This window comes from Cannabis sativa, chromosome 3, assembly GCF_029168945.1.
Source record: "Cannabis sativa cultivar Pink pepper isolate KNU-18-1 chromosome 3, ASM2916894v1, whole genome shotgun sequence".
Taxonomy (NCBI): Eukaryota; Viridiplantae; Streptophyta; class Magnoliopsida; order Rosales; family Cannabaceae; genus Cannabis; species Cannabis sativa.
The window spans coordinates 12402466-12420307 of NC_083603.1; the positions used below are offsets into that span (position 1 = coordinate 12402466).

Genomic DNA, 17842 nt, shown 5'->3' on the forward strand with positions numbered 1-17842 from the left:
CACTAACAATATATATATACATATAAAGGAAGTCATAAATATTAATTTTATGTTTGATTGAACAATTTTTTTTTATTGATGTTATAATCATCATGCATATTTATTTATCATTTCTTGGTGATTACACTTAAAAAATGGATTAATGAGTTTTTATGTTTTGGTTTATGAATTTCTAAATCAGGCAATTGCCATTTTACAAAGAACATTTAACACATTAAAATTCATAAGAAGTACCAAGTGAAGTATAAAATACATAAATTGAATAAATTTATACTTTCTTTAAAAAAAAAAAAGAATAAATTTATACTGCATCACAAGGAAGACAAAAAAAAAACCTTATAAATCAGGACAACATTGCACAAGTTATCCATAAATAATTTTACAAATTATTACCATCTTAATTAAACAAACTAAGCAAGAGAAAGAGTACATGTAGCCATATGTTGAAATCTTTCATTCTTGCCTAATATTTTAATTAAAGAACAACAGCAATATACAAATATAAATTTGGAAGATAATAAATTGAAACTACAAACTCAAAGCTTATATTAAAAAAAAAATCAAAACCTTAATTAGTGAGTATTTGATAATAGTGAAATATATTATGCAAATGATATCAAAATCAGAAGAGAGATCTAAAGACAAAGTGGGTTAGGATACTATTGACATAAAGTTCCAGCAACGAAGACTCAATGCCAATCGCAGTGGCATCATTGAGAATGCTTAGTGATTGGGGCGTGGCTCAAATTGTGACACAGTTCAATTTTGATTTAGAGTTGCAACTTGGGTTTCGATTTTGAGGAATCAATGGATATTTGAGGTTGCGATTTGAGTTGCTATTTAGATTGTGATTGTAGTTTTTTCTGTAAAATTCAAATAGAAGTTATGCTCATTAGTTATTATTTCAAAAAATTTACTATTGAATACTAAAATTAAGATTGAAAAGATAAAACTCAATCAAACTACACATATAGTATTCAACTACTAGAGATAATGCAAATAAGAGTTAAAAACTAATTCTTCTAAAACAAAGCAAAAATAATCTAAAACATGCACATAGATATTTCATCAAACACGTGGTATTCCAACTCTATTTGATAGAAAACAGAGAGAAAGTGGGGGAGAGATTACCTTAACAACAGAAGCAAATTAAAAGAGCATAAGAGGAAGAAAAAAAGAACAATTTTAATGACTATGTTTGACTTAGATGAGCATCTACCTCAACTTAACTGAATATGAAAATGAGAGTTGGGTGAGTGTGTGGGAATGTTAATGGATTTTGTTGTTTGGGAAGGAGGAGGATGAGATTGTGAGAGAAAAAAACTTCTCAAATGTTTCTAATTTTGGTGAGTGAGGAAGAAGAAACTTTTGAAAAAAAAAAAGAAAGAGAAACGGTAAACATGAATAATACAACTTAAAATTTCAAATATGAAATAAAAAAAGCAAAAAAAAAAAATATATCGTAAAACTAAAAAAAAAAGTTAAAAGTACGAATATATGGTGATTTCCCAAATATATATTATATATAAAATTATAAAAATTGGGCAATACCGTGTTTCCTAATTTAATAATATGACAATTTTTAAGAGCTCGTTTGGTAGACCGTATAAGAGTCGTATTGTATTTAATAGCAAATAATACTATGTTTGGATAAAATAGAGTAATTTGCGGCGAAACCCCCTCAACTATCAATTTACTTGCAAAAAGCCATCCAATCTCATATTTTGGTGGGAAAACCCTCCAAAGTGCTGTTTCGTTTACATTTTTAAGGTGTCGTCTATTCAGCCTCGTTAAGTCTTAATTTTGCCCACGTGGCAATAACAGGTCACTAAAAAATTATCCTACGTGGCCATATTTTACAAAATAAAAATTAAAATAAAAACAAAAAATTTAAGAGTAATTTGTTAGATAAATTAATAATAAACCCAAGATCTATTTGTATATAACATAGAACACAATAATAAGATATAATAATTAGGTATGTGTACCTGATTGATCCATAGCAATTATCTCAGTTTGATCCACAGCAGTTACTCCAATTTGATAGTGCAATACTATCAACTAAGTCTTCCTCCCTAGATCTCTAAATCAGAAGCAGTTTATTTATCTGATTATCAAAAGGTATACAATTGTGATGAGACAATATGTATTTATAGAGTTAGGGAGGGGACTTAGCTACAAAACCCTAGTTGGGCTGGGCCTGCTCATCAAAGGCTTCAGTCAACTAGAAAAGCCCACACTTCTGCTTCACCTAGACTTCACTCACAGATGCTAAGCCCATTAACAATTGATCACCAACAACATGGGCTAACACAGCAAAGAACTATCCAATCAACCCAAGTTTTAATAAAACCAATAAAAGTTAATGTAAGCCCAAATAAAAGTCTAACATTCTCCCACTTGGGCTACATTGATTTTAATACCTATATATTATATATCAAAATAATTTTGTTTGAAAACGACTCATGGGTTGAACAACAAGAAAACATTTGTGGCCACTTTAAAAAATGATAGTTCTCTGATAGCATCTCAACATACCGGTCCAATTTAACCTTTGATAATGAACTATGACAGTCATATTGTTTTTAACTCAACAAAAGACATTCATAATCACAAATACCAAAGTATTAAATCGACATGGTCAATAAGTCTAGTAGTGTGGTAAGGAATTATGTTCAACATGTGATCAATTTAAAATAACATAATATCCTTATCAGTCCTCAATTTCACTGATACCGTGATGCTTAATAAATAAGCCAGTGAAATTAAACATACACTACTTAATAAATAAGTAAGTGTCACTAAACTTGCTTAAAACATTAAGCCAACAAAATATCATTGTCTTTTAGTAAATATACTTAAAATACAATGATCACAACAAGATATGAACTACATGCTTTCAATTCAATTATTCTCGAGAATATAACAAAGCCTAACTGAAAGCATAAACATCCAATAATCAAAAAAAGTATATTGGCCCACAAAGTAGTTCATAACATCAACAAGTAAATCATATATAAATGTAATCTCAAAAGATAAAGCAAGAAACTCCCACTAACCCAAAGGAACAAAAGATTATAAAATGCCTATATCAAAAACATGTTTATCAAACAATATGGCACTTAATCCTTTGGTTAGAGGATCTGCAAACATCAACTTGGTCTTTCAATATTCTATCACAATGTCTCCTTTCTTGACCAAGTCTCTTATAGTGAGATACTTTATTTCCATATGTTTAGAAGCACTACTAATCTCATTATTCTTTGAAAAGAAAACAACAATATTATTATCACAATAGATTAGTATAGGAGAGGAAATAGGATCAACTAGTCGTATCTCTAAAATCAAATTCTTTAACCATAAAGCTTGCAAAGATGCCCCATAACATGCAACAAATTTAACATACATAGTAGATGATACGATTAAAGTCTATTTAACACTTTTTCAAGAAATAGCAGCACCAACAAAAGTGAAAATATAGCCAGAAGTTGACTTTAAATCATCTACATAACCACCAAAATCTGAATCTGAATAACCAACAACTTAAAGATTGTTGACATGCTTATACACAAGCATAAAACTCTTCGTTCTATGCAAATATCTCAAAAACTTTATTGGCTGCAACCCAATGATCATGGCCAGGATCAGATAAATATCTCCTAAGAACATCGACCATGAAAGCAATATCAGGTCTAGTGCAAACCTAAGCATACATCAAACTCCCTACTGCACTTGCATATGGGATATTCTTCATTGCTTCTCTTTTTTTTTTTTTAAGTCGTTCTTAGGACATTGTTGCTTAGTGAACTTGTCCCCTTTCAGAATAGGAACAGAACCAGCTTTACACAAATCCATGTTGAACCTTTTGAGCACACGATTAATGTAAGCTTCTTGAGATAAGCCAAGAACTTTTCGATTCTTGTCACGATGGATCTCAATCCCCAAAACATAGGATGCCTCTCCAAGATCTTTTCATATTAAAATTGGAAGACAGAAAATTTTTGGTCTCATTTAGTAATAATGACAAATCACTGCTGGCAAGTAAAATATCGTCTACATAAAGAACAAGAAAAAATATGATAACTCCCACTGATCTTCATATAAATACACTAGTCAAACTTGTTCTCGATGAAACCCAACAGTGTCACAACCTTATCAAACTTCAAGTACCACTGGTGAGATGCCTGTTTGAGACAATAAATAGATCATTTCAATTTGCAAACTAAATTGTCATTTCTATTTTCCTCGAAGCCTTCAGGTTGAGACATATAGACTTGCTCACTCAATTCTCCATTCAGAACAACAGTTTTAACAATCATTTGATGTAACTCTGAATCAGAGTGCACAACTAAATCCATAATAATTATGAATGAATCTTTAGTGGAAACAGGTGAGAAAGTTTTAGTGTAATCAATACCTTCTCTTTGAGTAAAGCCTCTAGCCACTAAACACGCTTTAAACCTTTCAATCTGTCCCTTTTTATCCCTTTTAGCCTTTAAAATCCACTTACAACCTATTGGTTTAAAACCATCAGGTAATAAAACTAGCTCCCATACACCATTTTTCTTCATGGAGTCGATCTCATCATCCGTAGCTTCTATCTATTTTGAAGAATGTGGACTATTAAGTGCTTCACTAAAAGTAAGAGGTTCCACAAAATGACCAAGATCACATTCACCTTCTCCAAGGTAAATAAAATTATCATCACACCTTATTGACATCTTTTGTCTTTGAGATCTCCATATAGGAGGTACTTCTGGAATAACCTCTATTTATTGACCGTCATTTTGAATGACATATTCCACAATTAGATTTCTCTGATAACAAGACCCTCATCAACAACAAAATCTTCTTCAATAATAGGTTCCTCATCAATAATAGGACCCTCGTCATCTTAGATATTAGGAGCAATATATTCATCAGTAATGGGAGTGATATCAACTAGAGTAAGAATAAGACTGCTATTATTATCATCTCTTGAAAAAGACATAGGAATAAAAATTCCTTTAGATGACTACCCCATTTCAAGAGATGGTGAAGTAATATTTTCAACAACATCAAAATTTAGCAGTTTGAAATTCAACAATTCGCGTACCACGAGTAGGACAGGAAAAGCGATAGCCTTTTGAGTGCATTGGATAACCAATGAAATAACAAAGATTTGTTCTCGGATCTAACTTTTTCAAATTAGGATCATAAATCTTTACTTCAGCTGGACAACCCCATACACGAAGATGATTTAGACTAGGCTTTCTCTCAATCCACAACTCAAAAGGATTTTGGAAACAGATTTACTGGGAACATGATTTAAAATATAAGTTGCAGTCATAAGTGCTTCACCCCATAAAAACTCTGGAAGATTTGTTCCACTCATCATGCTTCTCACCATATCCATGAGAGTGCGATTTCTCCTTTCAGCAATGCTATTTTGCTCAGTGGAACCAGGCATAGTGTATTGAACAACTATACCATTTTCTTGTAAGTACTCTGCAAAAGGCCCCATGTGTTGTCCAGATTCTGTATAACGACCATGATATTCTCCTCCACAATCAGAATGAACAACTTTGATGACTCTTCCTAATTGTTTCTCAACCTCATTTCGAAAAATTTTGAATTTATCAAAGGCGTTAGATTTTTCTTTAATTAAATAGGTGAATCCATAACGAGAAAAATCATTGATAAAAGTGATAAATACTTGTTTCTGCACAACGTGGTGGAATAAGGTCCACTAATGTCAGTGTGGATAATCTCTTATAATGAGTGACTATAGATAGCAGTCTGCTTTCTTATTTTAGTCAATTTTTCACAAGTACAATCAGCACAAGTATCACAACCAGAAACATCAACAGGAGAAAGAATTTTAGCTAGAAGTAATCGATCAATTCTCTCTTTAGAAATATGACCCGATTTATCGTGCCAGAATAATAAGGATGTTATCTTAATATAAGATTTCTTATCCATAATATTCACAACATTGAAAAAGGAAGCTAAGGAAGTCAATTATAATTTGAAAAGAATATCAGAGTAAAAACAGTTTCCAATTATTCAGAGTCAAACATAATGTCAACACTATAATTGGGAAAACGAAAAGAAAATCATTGTTTAACTAAAAGCGGAAGCGAAACTGAATTACTTTAAAAGTAGGAATCAATAAAGTACTGTTCAAAACAATCTGAACACTAAACGGTAATTCAAGAATTAATGTGCCAACATAAAGAACGTCAACTCCTATATAAGTGTCCACTGTAAGCATTGACTCCCTCTCACTTGGCTTTCTGAGATCTATTAGCCCCTGGTTGTGGTTGTTTCTTTTCATATTTTCTTTATCCTTTGTTAGGCTTGAGGTGAGAAACAAAGTGAGAAGACTCATTCTTTTCAATTTGTTATCTTGCTTGCGTGTTTCAGTTACACACTGAGAAATAAGGTCACTAACACTCCATGCTTTATTATAAGTGTTTAGGCAGTCTTGATAAAGCTAAAAGAGGTAGCGAGTTCATGAAGAACTTAAAAAAAAAAGGTGTAAAAGCCGGGAAGAGGAATATTGTGTTCTTTCAACTCGGACTGAACATGAATAATTTTTAGAATAAAACCTCGCACTCCTTTGATTTTTCATACTTAATGGTTGTCATTTCATCCATAAGATGTCCAACTTTAGCGATTTCACTAGTGTGAAATAGTTTTTCTACTACTTTGAAAAACTCATTAGTATTTGAGGTGTCTGGCAAACCATCAAAAGAATGTTATGGAATTGAACTTTCATAGCAATGAGACTAAGATGATTTGAATTTTTCCAATGTGCATGAAGAATTTTTTTTTTTTGGCAACAATTCTGATATTAGAATAAGATCAGCAGATTTTTCTTCTCGAAAGCATAAGTCCAAATTTATTATGCCTAAAGCAATTTTCACATTTCGCTTCCATGTCTTAAAGTTGAAGCATTCAGAATTCAGATGAAAACGTTATTGTTGTTCGCAGAAAGGAGACCAAAAAAAATCCAAAAATTAAAACTTGATCAAGCCATATGAGCCAAGCAATTAGAAAATATTGTAGAGTCAACTGGTCATTATAAACTCCCCTTTGGGGTGAGAATATAACACACACATGATCTACCTTCATGAAGTTAACAATAAAGAAAAAAATACATATCAATTAAGAATTTATTACCTTTGGGCAAATAAATTTCTTAAATAATATATATTAATTCAATCAAAAAAAAAATAATAATAAATATATATATTTAAATTATTACCTTTGGGCAAATAATTAAAATATACACATTTAATATTAACTCACTTCATGGAATGTGAACTAATATGTATAACTACTACCTTTGGGCAAGTAATTACACATATAGCCAACCAAAATAAATATTTTCTATAACATATGAAATTTGGTAATAAAATAATCATTAAAAATTTAATAATTTTCAACCAAATTTCCAAAAAGTTATATATAAATTGCTTGTAATAGATTGATAATAAAAAAAATAAAGTGTCCACCATAACACATTATTTTTACATCAAACAATCAAGTTTTAAAATTTAGAACAACAAATAATGGAAAAATGTGAAAGAAAGAATATTGGTGGAGATTACATAGTCAAGATAAATCAAATAAGAGAGTGACTATGTCCTATGTAACGAGAAGAAACCCAAAAAATTTTCTATGATCGACAGATTTCGAAAAATTATCAAAAAATATTTTTAATAATTTTTTAACTACATAATTATCATAAAAATAATAATAATTATCAAACGGAGTCAAAAAATTAATTAAAAATCATAGAAAAATCCGAAATTTAATTTTAAGCACGATGGAAAAAAAAACGTCGAAAAACGACACTCCAGGAGGCCTCACGCGCCCCCACGCGCCTCCTGCGCGAGTGGGCGTTGCTGCTGGGACGGTCTTGTTCAACCTCCAGCGGGTCGGATGCGGGTCACGCGACCCGGTCGGTTCCAGTCGGGTCTGTCCAGTTTTCCGGCCAAAAAACGCGATAAAAACTTGCGATTTTTGATGGGTTTTGTTCGGGACACGATTTCTCATCAATCTATGGTATTAATTTCGGGTATTAAAGATGATAAGGGTGTCGATCGGATTGTGTTCAATCCGAAAACTAAGAACAAAAAAAGAGCCCGATTTGGCTATGTGTGTCATAATTTGCGGCAAAACTCCCCCAACTATCAATAAAAGTTAATGTAAGCCCAAATAAAAGTCTAACATAATTTGCGGCAAAACTCCCCCAACTATCAATTTACTTGCCAAAAAAATCCAACCTTAAAGTTTTTTGGATGATTTTTTGCAAGTAAATTGATAGTTGGGTGAGTTTTGCCACAAATTACTCTTAAAGTTTTATTTTTATTTTTGTAAAATATGGCCACATAGGATAATTTTTTAGTGACTTGTCATTGCCACGTGGGCAAAATTAAGACTTAACGAGGCTGGACAGACGGCACCTTAAAAATGTAAACGGAACAGTACTTTGGATGGTTTTCCCACCAAAATATGAGGTTGGATGGTTTTTTGCAAGTAAATTAATAGTTGGGGGGGTTTTGCCGCAAATTATTCGATAAAATATTATATTGTATTAATTATTACGACTATAAATTTTAATACAATGTGATTCGTATTATATAATACATAATAAATGACCCGTATTAGTTTGTATTATAATATTTACAAATGTTTTAGGAGTCAACCCCAAACCCAACCCCAGCCCCAGACACTGGACCTAAACCCTAGACCTAGACCCAAATCCTAAACCCGGACTCAGACCCAAACCTCAGACCGGTCCCCAAACCCGTACCTGAACCCACACTCGGACCCTGGATCCTGGACCCCGACCCGGACTCCGGACCCGAACTCAAACCCTGGACCTCGACCCTGACCCCAACTTGAACCCCGAACCTAGACCCCAGACCCCGACCTTGACCCTAACCCCGACTCGAACCCCGGACCCGAACCCGAATCCCAGACCTAAACCCAAACCCTAGACACGGACCTCAGACACGAACCCAAACTCGAATCCAGACCTTGGACCCGGCCTCGAGTCACGAACCCTCGACCCGGACACCAAAGTCGAACCCAAACCCAGACCCCAAACTTGGACCCAAACCTAAACCCGAATCACGGACCCCGAACTTGAACCGGGAACTAAACCCCAGATCCCGAACCCGAACCCAAACCCGGATCACGAACCTGAACCTGGACCGGATCCAGGGTCCAAGTCTAGGGTTTGGGTTTGGGTCTAGGTCCGGGATCCGAGTCTAGGTCTAGGGTCCGGGTCTAGGTTCGGGTTTGGGTCCGGGTCTAGGATCCAAGTCCCGGTTCAGGTTTGGGGTCTAATTCTGGGTCTAGATCCGAGTCCGAGTTTAGGTTGTGGTCGAGATTGGAGCCGAGTTTATTGTAAATAATTTATAATTTTACGTAACCTATTAGTACAAGTCAATATCAAACATAGTATTGTATTAAATAATACTAATACAATACAATACAATAAATTATCGTATACCAAACAAGTCCTAATATTATTAAAGATTGCTAATGTGCAATAACAGCATATCCAACTAAAAATCCCATTTATCACAGTTATTTACTTTGGTTTGGTATCTCCATTAAATATATAAAATAAAATAAAATAAAACCCTTAAACCATACCCAAAAGCCACATGTAAAAACTCGATCAATTTTGTCAAACCCAATTCATTGTTTGCAACCAACTATCTCTCACTCACTATAAATTTTAATAACTCTACTTGTCTTTGGGGGATGAAGACAGTTGTACATTAATTTGTCTCACGTGACAAGCACATGGTCCCATCACTAAAATGTAAAACACAAGGTATAGACAAGACAAAAAAAGTCCCATTACTACTACTAGCACTTGCTTGGCTTGACATTCCATCTTATTTATTCCTTTGTGAAAGTTCAAGTTCCGAATGTGTATTTTTCATCCAAGGCAATTTTTACCAACTCCAAGTCAAAATCAAGAGCTCATTATTTGCCTTGGCAATATCAAAAAGAATTTATTTTATCCACAACACAACACAATACAAACGAGTTTAGTTTAGACACGTTCTTGTGATATGAATATATTGAATTATTATATCTAAATTAACAGCCGTTATATACGAAAGTGAAAAAAAGCATAAACTCGAAAATATACGTATTTTGTCTTTGGTTTGACCGGTTCATGGCTCTGTCTTCACCTTGTCGTTTTTCATTTCTGTCTCAGCTATTTCACGCGGGTAATGTCGTTCATTGATTTTCAGTCCATAGCTCACCTCCTCGTTCTTCTTCTTCTGCCGGAGCTCAATGTCTTGGGTACGGCTTCAGATTGAAGAAGGCGCTCTGTAATTTATTCTTCTTCTAATAGTGTCGTGGTTTGAATCCAAGCTCCGCTCAAAATTGGTACTTTTTCCCTCTTGTTTCTGAATCTGTGTTTTTTATATGAAACCCTTTAATGGGTTTTTCGTTTATTGTCTGGTTCCTGAGAAAAATGTATAGAGAAGGGTATATTAATTCGTTAGTCAACTTAAGCTCAATTTCCCATTTGAGTTAGTTCGAGTTAAAGATTCTCGAGCTTTTAATGCTAACGCTTTTTCTTTTTCTTTTTTTTTTTTACGAAACTTTTTGGTGGGTAATTGTTCTTGTTTCCTTTTTAAGTTTACATGAGAGAACTGTTCAGAAATGGACAGAAAATTTCAACTTTATTCTCTAGTCAACTTAAGCTCAATCATGAGTCTGGTTTTGTTGGAGTTGATGATTTTCTAAGGTCTTATGTTGTTTCTTTTTGCTTCAGTGAAGTTATATTTGGATAACTTCGTGTTATCATTTCTGTACGTGTCCAAGTCTGGAGATTCAGCTAGATTTTGGGTAAGTTACTATTACTTATAGTTTTCATTATGGAAATACCTGTTAATTTATTATTGGATTTGGATGAAAATTGGAAAAATATGTGTATGCATATATACTATACATGTTGATGTTTTGGCATTATGGTTGAGCTAAGAGTCTGATTTCTGTTATGTTCGTTAAAATGATGTAGGATATATATTTGTTGGCCACTGTAGTGTATACACTAGCCTAGGCCAGAAAAATGGTGGGTTTGAGGTTTCCATGGAAGAGTTCTGCGGAGAATCCTGAGCTAGTGATTGGAATTTTGGGGTGTGAAGTTGTTGGCTTGATGTCAAAGGTGGTTAATTTATGGCATTGTTTAAGTGATAAAGAGATTCAAAGGTTGAGAGAACAAATTGAAGATTCAGTTGGGGTAAAAACGCTTGTATCCGAGGATGATAATTACCTCATTGAACTAGCACTGGAGGAGATAATTGAGAATTTTGGGTGTCTTTCGAAGTCAGTGGTGAGGCTTAGTTGGAGATGCAAAGACCCTTTATATCACCGTCTTGAACAGTTCTTTAAGGACCCTCTTCAAACTTACTTTCAATGGTTTGGTTTGGTGTATCGATGGAAGAAAATGGAGAAGAAAGTGAAGAAAATGGAAAAGTTTGTTGCTGTTACTATGCAATTATCCCAAGAGCAAGATGTTTTGGTGGAGCTTGAACAAACACTGCGGAGAATGCAGAAAAATTCTCAGTTAGATCGGGTGAAATTGCTCGAGCAGCAGCAGAAAGTGATGTGGCAGCGTCAAGAAGTCAAAAATTTACGAGGGTTGTCTCCATCTGTGAGAACTTATGATTACATTGTTAGGCTTTTGGCAAGATCTCTCTTTACAATTCTAGAGAGGCTCAAACTTGTCTTTGGAGTCATTGAAATGGCTTCTGCAGAAGGGAAAAACAACTGCGAACCTAGAAATTCTGATTTTCTTCGAGCCCATTCCTTTTCAGCTCATTTGCATTCTTCTGTTCATCCATCTGAGACTAATGTTTGTGACTTTTCTTCAGGACCTCCTGTGGGGTCCTTTGCAAAGCAAGGGGCAAGTGTGGGCAAGAACAGCCTGAATGACTTGTTGCAACAAGATCCTCATCAGTCGTTGACACAACATATAAAGATTCACAATTCAAAATCTAGGAGGCATCGAGGATCTTTTAGTGGCTGCATGGTTGGAAGAGTTTATTCTCCTGTAGTTGAAAATTGTAGGCCTCCAGTTGGTGGTTCGATGAGGCTGAGCCCTACTTATACGAAAACTGTTAACAATACTAAAAGTAAGGTACCTCTCTCTTCAAGTAACAACGTTTATTTGAAATTAGCCATGTTCAATTCCAAGAGTAAATTGTTGAACCTCCGTGCTTCAACTCTTGGGGAGGCTGCTTTGGCTCTTCACTATGCAAATGTTATCATTTTGATAGAGAAACTAGTTTCGGCACCTCATTTGATCAGTGCCGACGCAAGAGATGACCTGTACAATATGTTGCCGACAACAGTAAGAGCTTCTTTGAGGGCTAAGATTAAGTTGTTTGCCAAAACAATGGGTTCATCTGTCTACAGTCCTGCCCTTGCAGCAGAATGGAATATGGCACTTATACAGATATTGGAGTGGTTAGCTCCACTTGCTCATAACATGATAAGGTGGCATTCTGAGAGAAATATTGAGAAGCAGCATGAGGTTGCAAAAACAAATGTGCTTCTTGTGTTGACCCTTTACCATGCTAATTGTGCAAAGACAGAAGCTGCAATCACAGAGCTTCTGATCGGTTTGAATTATATGTCTAGGATCAGCGGACTTAATGAGAGAGCCATTTTGCATTCTGCTGGTAAGCTGCCTCGCAAGGAGATCATCAGGGAACAGGCCTCATCATGATCAAATTTCCAAAATGGCCTCATCATGATCAAATTTCCGAAATGAGAAGGGTAATTATCAAGTCGAGTCCTTGAAGTTATTTCAAAAATTTATTTTAAGAAGTCTGTTCTTAAATTTATTATTATTATTATATTTTCTTTATTGGTGGGGTTGGGGGCGCTGGGTGATGGGTGGGTTGGGTTTGCAACAAATAGCATTTATAAATTCTTTTAATACAAACATTGCTTTCACTCTGAACAACAATACACACTTTAATCCTCCGGATCTTTGACTTTGACAATTATGCCTTTTTTATCCATTTGTAAATTTTTCTTTTGCCTTGGCTCTCTTTGTTTTTTTTATTTTTGGAGATCTTCTCACAAAGAAAACTGATATAAGTGTGTTACATTACAGGCTTTCAAAAATGATTTATAGCTGAAAGTGTTCCAAAAGGAAATACACGAATTCGAGCTAGTTGGGCATATTTTGTTTACTAGCTGCTTTGAAGATATTATCTCCAACTCCAATCTTCTCTTCATAGCAACAGTTTTCCAGAAAACTTTACCATCAAGTTACCTTGTCATATTGATGAAGTAGTCGAAGCTAGTGAGGCACCTGAGGACATTCTTTGCTTAACTCCAAAGAGGATTAGCCTTTGCCCTTTATAATGACCATCACTAAGATCCTCTACGTGTGAAGGACGAAGGATTGTTCAACATGCAAAATCATTGGTTTCCAATCAACTGGGGTGAGGCAATGCCCCCTAAAACAAGCTCTAGCAGTGGACAAAGCTAGTGCTGTACCTGAACACATTATCCACACACATATATGGTCAGAATCAGCTATAATGCTTCCATTTATATAACATCTTTTGAGTGTAAGATCATCTACATCTAACTCCCTTCAACTTGCCCAAGCATTCACAAAGACAAGCCTATGTGTTACCTTGGTTAGCTTGAGAGGAAGATTTTCAGTCTCACTCTCTTCAACCATTTGCTTGAAGTTAACACAACTAAGCTTGGGTTTTAGCTTAATCTTCTATTTGGGGTCTCACATAATAGCTTGGTTAGTGTCCATTTAACTGTAGTTTATGAATTAGTCATGACTATTCTGCATGCCTTGGTTTTGTATTAGTACTGACAAGTAAAGAGTAACTTCTCAGAACTGATTTTTTCAGTGTGCTAAACCACGAGTGATTAAAGGAAACTCCTAGTTATACCATTGCATTTCTACTAGTCAAGATTTTTTGCTTTGTAGTTTTTATGGTGGTGGGTGACTCTTTTTTATGATTCTGATTATTAAATTGCTATGAAAATGCATTATGTTATTCAACTAATTGGCATGATGGACTCTATCTATTAATTCTGCATAACTTTGAATGTTCGATATAAGTAGAACAACATTTCAACCACCACCAGCTAGTACTGACCAACTATCTTTTTTACAAGTGTTGAATATTTAATTCCCATGGTCATGAGTTGTCTGTGAAGTGAAATCAATTAAAAAAGGAAAAAAAAAATCAAATACCAGAACATAATATTCAAAGAGAAATTTGAATTCCTATATTTACATTACCCAAAAAATTTTCCCCTAAATGCAAAGTTATTAAAATTGGTAATATATAACCATTTTACCAATTTTCCTAAACTACCCCTCTCATTTGAAATCAGCCTCTCTCTTCGTCTCTCTCAGCTGAACACCAAACCCAAAAGAAAAAACCCACACAGTCGGACGAACTCGACCGAAGCTTAACCCCGTCCCCACCGTGCTCCGTCGACGCTCAACCCCGACCCACCCACGCCGTCGACGCTCAACCCTGACCAACCAGAACCGGCGACCCCGAACCCCACGAAAATGCCCCTCTCTCTTCCTCTCTCTCACCGTGAGTGACCGCCCCACTTGACCGCCCCCACCCCCTCACCTCCACCACCCACCCACTGTACCGCCCCCTCTCACTCTCTTCGTCTCTCTCGGACCGAACAGAAAAAAAAAAAAAAAAAAAAAAAACATATGGTCCGATGGGGTTCGATTGGTCGGACCCCATCGGACCATGTGGTCCGACCATCGAACCATATGTTTTTTTTTTTTCAGTTTGAGGAAAACGAAGAGAGAGAGGCACATGGTCCGATGGTCGGACCATATGTTTTTTTTTTTTTTTTTTGTTCGGTCCGAGAGAGAGAGAGACAAAGTAGATAGAGGGGGGTATTTTTGGAGTTTTGAAAAAAGAGTCATATTTTTTGTAGTGTAAAATGTATTGGTTCAAAAAAAAAAATTAAACATTTTCAAGTATAGAAAATCAAATTTCCCTATTCAAATCATACAGCTACTACAAACAACAACTAAAAAAAAATAAAACTAAGAAAATTAAGAAAACACAAATGTAAATGACATTACCAATAAACACAAATTCTGAACTATACAAGAGCCTATGATGATGGAAATGAGTTGAGAAACAGTAAGAGAAAGATTTCTAAAAATGAATTATTATTGAATTTGAATTAATTTACAAGAGTGAAATGGAGTATATATATACACCTATAACAGACCAACAAATTAGAAAAGAAAACTAACTAATTCTCTGACCAACTAACTGTTATAGCAAACTCTAACTGTCATGTAACAAACTCCTTGACATCCCCCCTCAAGCTCAAAGGAGGGTACTCGAGAGAGAGCTTGTGACAAAGAAAATTAAACTTGGGCAGAGTTAATGGCTTTGTGAGAAGATTAGCTGGTTGTTCTTCTGTTGGAATGTAGGAGACAGTTACTTTGCGTTGAGCCACCAGGTCACAAACATAATGGACATCCACTTCAATGTGCTTAGTCTTGGAGTGAAACAGGGTTGGATGCAAGTTGCTGGGCACCTTGATTGTCACACCAGATGACTGGAGTGACAGGAACAATGATGCCAAGCTCTTGTAACACAGAGGAAATCCAAACCACTTCAGCAGCAGTGGAAGACAACGACCTATATTCGGATTCAGTGCTTGAACGGGCAACGACCGTTTGTTTCTTTGAGCCCCAAGTGATCAGATTTGACCCAAGCATTACACAGTAACCAGTTGTGAACTTTCTATCATCAAGGTTGCAGGCCCAATCTGCATCAGAGTATCCCTCCAAAGTGAGAATGTTGGCTGGTTTGAAGACTAAACCGAGGTTGATTGTACCTTTGATATACCGCAGAACACGCTTGCAAGCAAGCCAATGTGCATTAATTGGATTTTTGCATAAACTGACGCAATTTATTTATGGCACAGCTGAGATCGGGCCTTGTCAAAGTGAGGTACTGCAGTGAGCCGATTGTACTTCTATAAAGAATAGGATCATGAAATGGTTCACTGTCCATTGTAGACAACTTGTGACCTGGTGTCATGGGAGTAGTGTATGTCTTGGCATCTTCCATGTTGGTTTTTCTCAGAATTTCCTTGGCATACTGAGCTTGATTGAGATAAAGTGCAGATTGTTGTCTGATGGCTTGAAATCCCAAGAAAAAACTGACTGGACCCATAGCTTCTAAGGCAAATTGTGAGTTGAGTGAGGAGATTAGTTGATGAATGGCAGCAGTATCATACCCAGTTATTAACATGTCATTAATAAATTGCTCTGAAAATGCATTATGTTATTCAACTAATTGGCATGATGGACTCTATCTATTAATTCTGCATAACTTTGAATGTTTGATATAGTAGAACAACATTTTAACCACCACCAGCTAGTACTGCCCAACTATTTTTTTTTTACAAGTGTTGAATATTTAATTCCCATGGTCATGAGTTGTCTGGCTCGTCCTTTCCAGAAAAATGAAGTAAAATCAATTAAAAAAGGAAAAAAAAATATCAAATACCAAAACATAATATTCAAATCATACAGCTACTACAAACAACAGCTAAAAAAATAAAACTAAGAAAAATAAGAAAACACAAATGTAAATGACATTACCAACAAACACAAATTCTGAACTATACTAGAGCGTATGATGGAAATGTGATAGCTTTACTAGAAGCTAAAGATGCCGGAAAGAAGAAAAAGACAATTCAATGGAAGTAACTCAAAAATAAATAAAAAAAAAAAGGTTAAGAAGAAAGCCTCACATTCAAGATTCAAGTGATGAAGAGCTAAATGGGATTGCCCACATGTGCTTCATAACCATTGGTGATGAGGTAAGTTTTCTTAACCTCAATAAAAAAAATGGAAGAGATAAGAAAAAGGTTAGAAGCTCTCATTCTCAATTGATATAGTAATCTTGTACATATTTGCTTTAAGTGTTATATTATTTATAATAATATAATATATAGATTAAATATGTGTAATAAACTAATAATATGTAACATATGACTATATTAGTTGTCATCTTTTTGTAACATTTGGGGAGTTGTTACTATGAGTAACCTCCACCATTATCACCAACATTAAGAGTGTAAAAGATGTTACACACCTTTATTTGAAATTCTTAATGCTATAGGAGTTATGGTGTGTGTAAGAGTTACATTTGAGTCCATAACATCTATAGGGGTTATGAGTTTGAATTTCAAATGGTGATATCCTAAACACTATATAAAGAGGTCTAAGGTGCTCATTTTGGAGAGGAAGATTTCTATCAAGAAAGCACTTTGCTAGAAAACCCTAAAAGGCTTGATAATTCCCAAAGCTATTTCCTAGAGAGTTCCCTTAGTGCTTAGAGATAGGGGGAAATAAGCTTTTGGACAAAGGTGTAATACCTTGTTCAAGTCATGGTGATCTCCACTAATCTACACTCAAGGTTGTGAGTGAGTGTTTATATATATATTATTCTCTTGTTATATATAATGTAACACATGTGTAATACATGTAATACATGTGTTGTAATCTTCTCTTCTACCTTTCATATATATATATATATGTAATATATATAGTGTATATATGTATTGTAACATATATTTAATCAATCTCTTATTGTAGTCCTTGTATTATTTTACAATAGAGTTGTAATAAATCTTGATTTTCTTCCATTGTTATAAAATCTCTAACAATCAAAAGCTTATCCCTTTTCAATGGAAGAGGCGATAAATCAAGATTGTGAGAATACAAAAGATAAGAGATTTTATGTAAAAACTATTCATGGGTGAGCAT

General features: G+C 34.8%; 1 protein-coding gene across 1 annotated transcript; it reads left to right on the top strand.

The window, feature by feature from the left end:
• Positions 1–9938: 9938 nt before the first annotated feature.
• On the top strand, positions 9939–14106 carry LOC115711590 (protein PSK SIMULATOR 1). The gene is made up of 4 exons (XM_030639954.2): positions 9939–10407; positions 10799–10872; positions 11045–12807; positions 13151–14106. The coding sequence occupies exon 3, from the start codon at positions 11096–11098 to the stop codon at positions 12755–12757; it is 1662 nt and encodes a 553-aa protein (XP_030495814.2). The 5' UTR covers positions 9939–10407; positions 10799–10872; positions 11045–11095; the 3' UTR covers positions 12758–12807; positions 13151–14106.
• The last annotated feature ends 3736 nt before the right edge of the window (positions 14107–17842 follow it).

Coding starts and splice junctions, on each gene's coding strand:
- LOC115711590 (XM_030639954.2), top strand. CDS start 11,096: ATGGTGGGTTTGAGGTTTCCATGGAAGAGTTCTGCGGAGAATCCTGAG.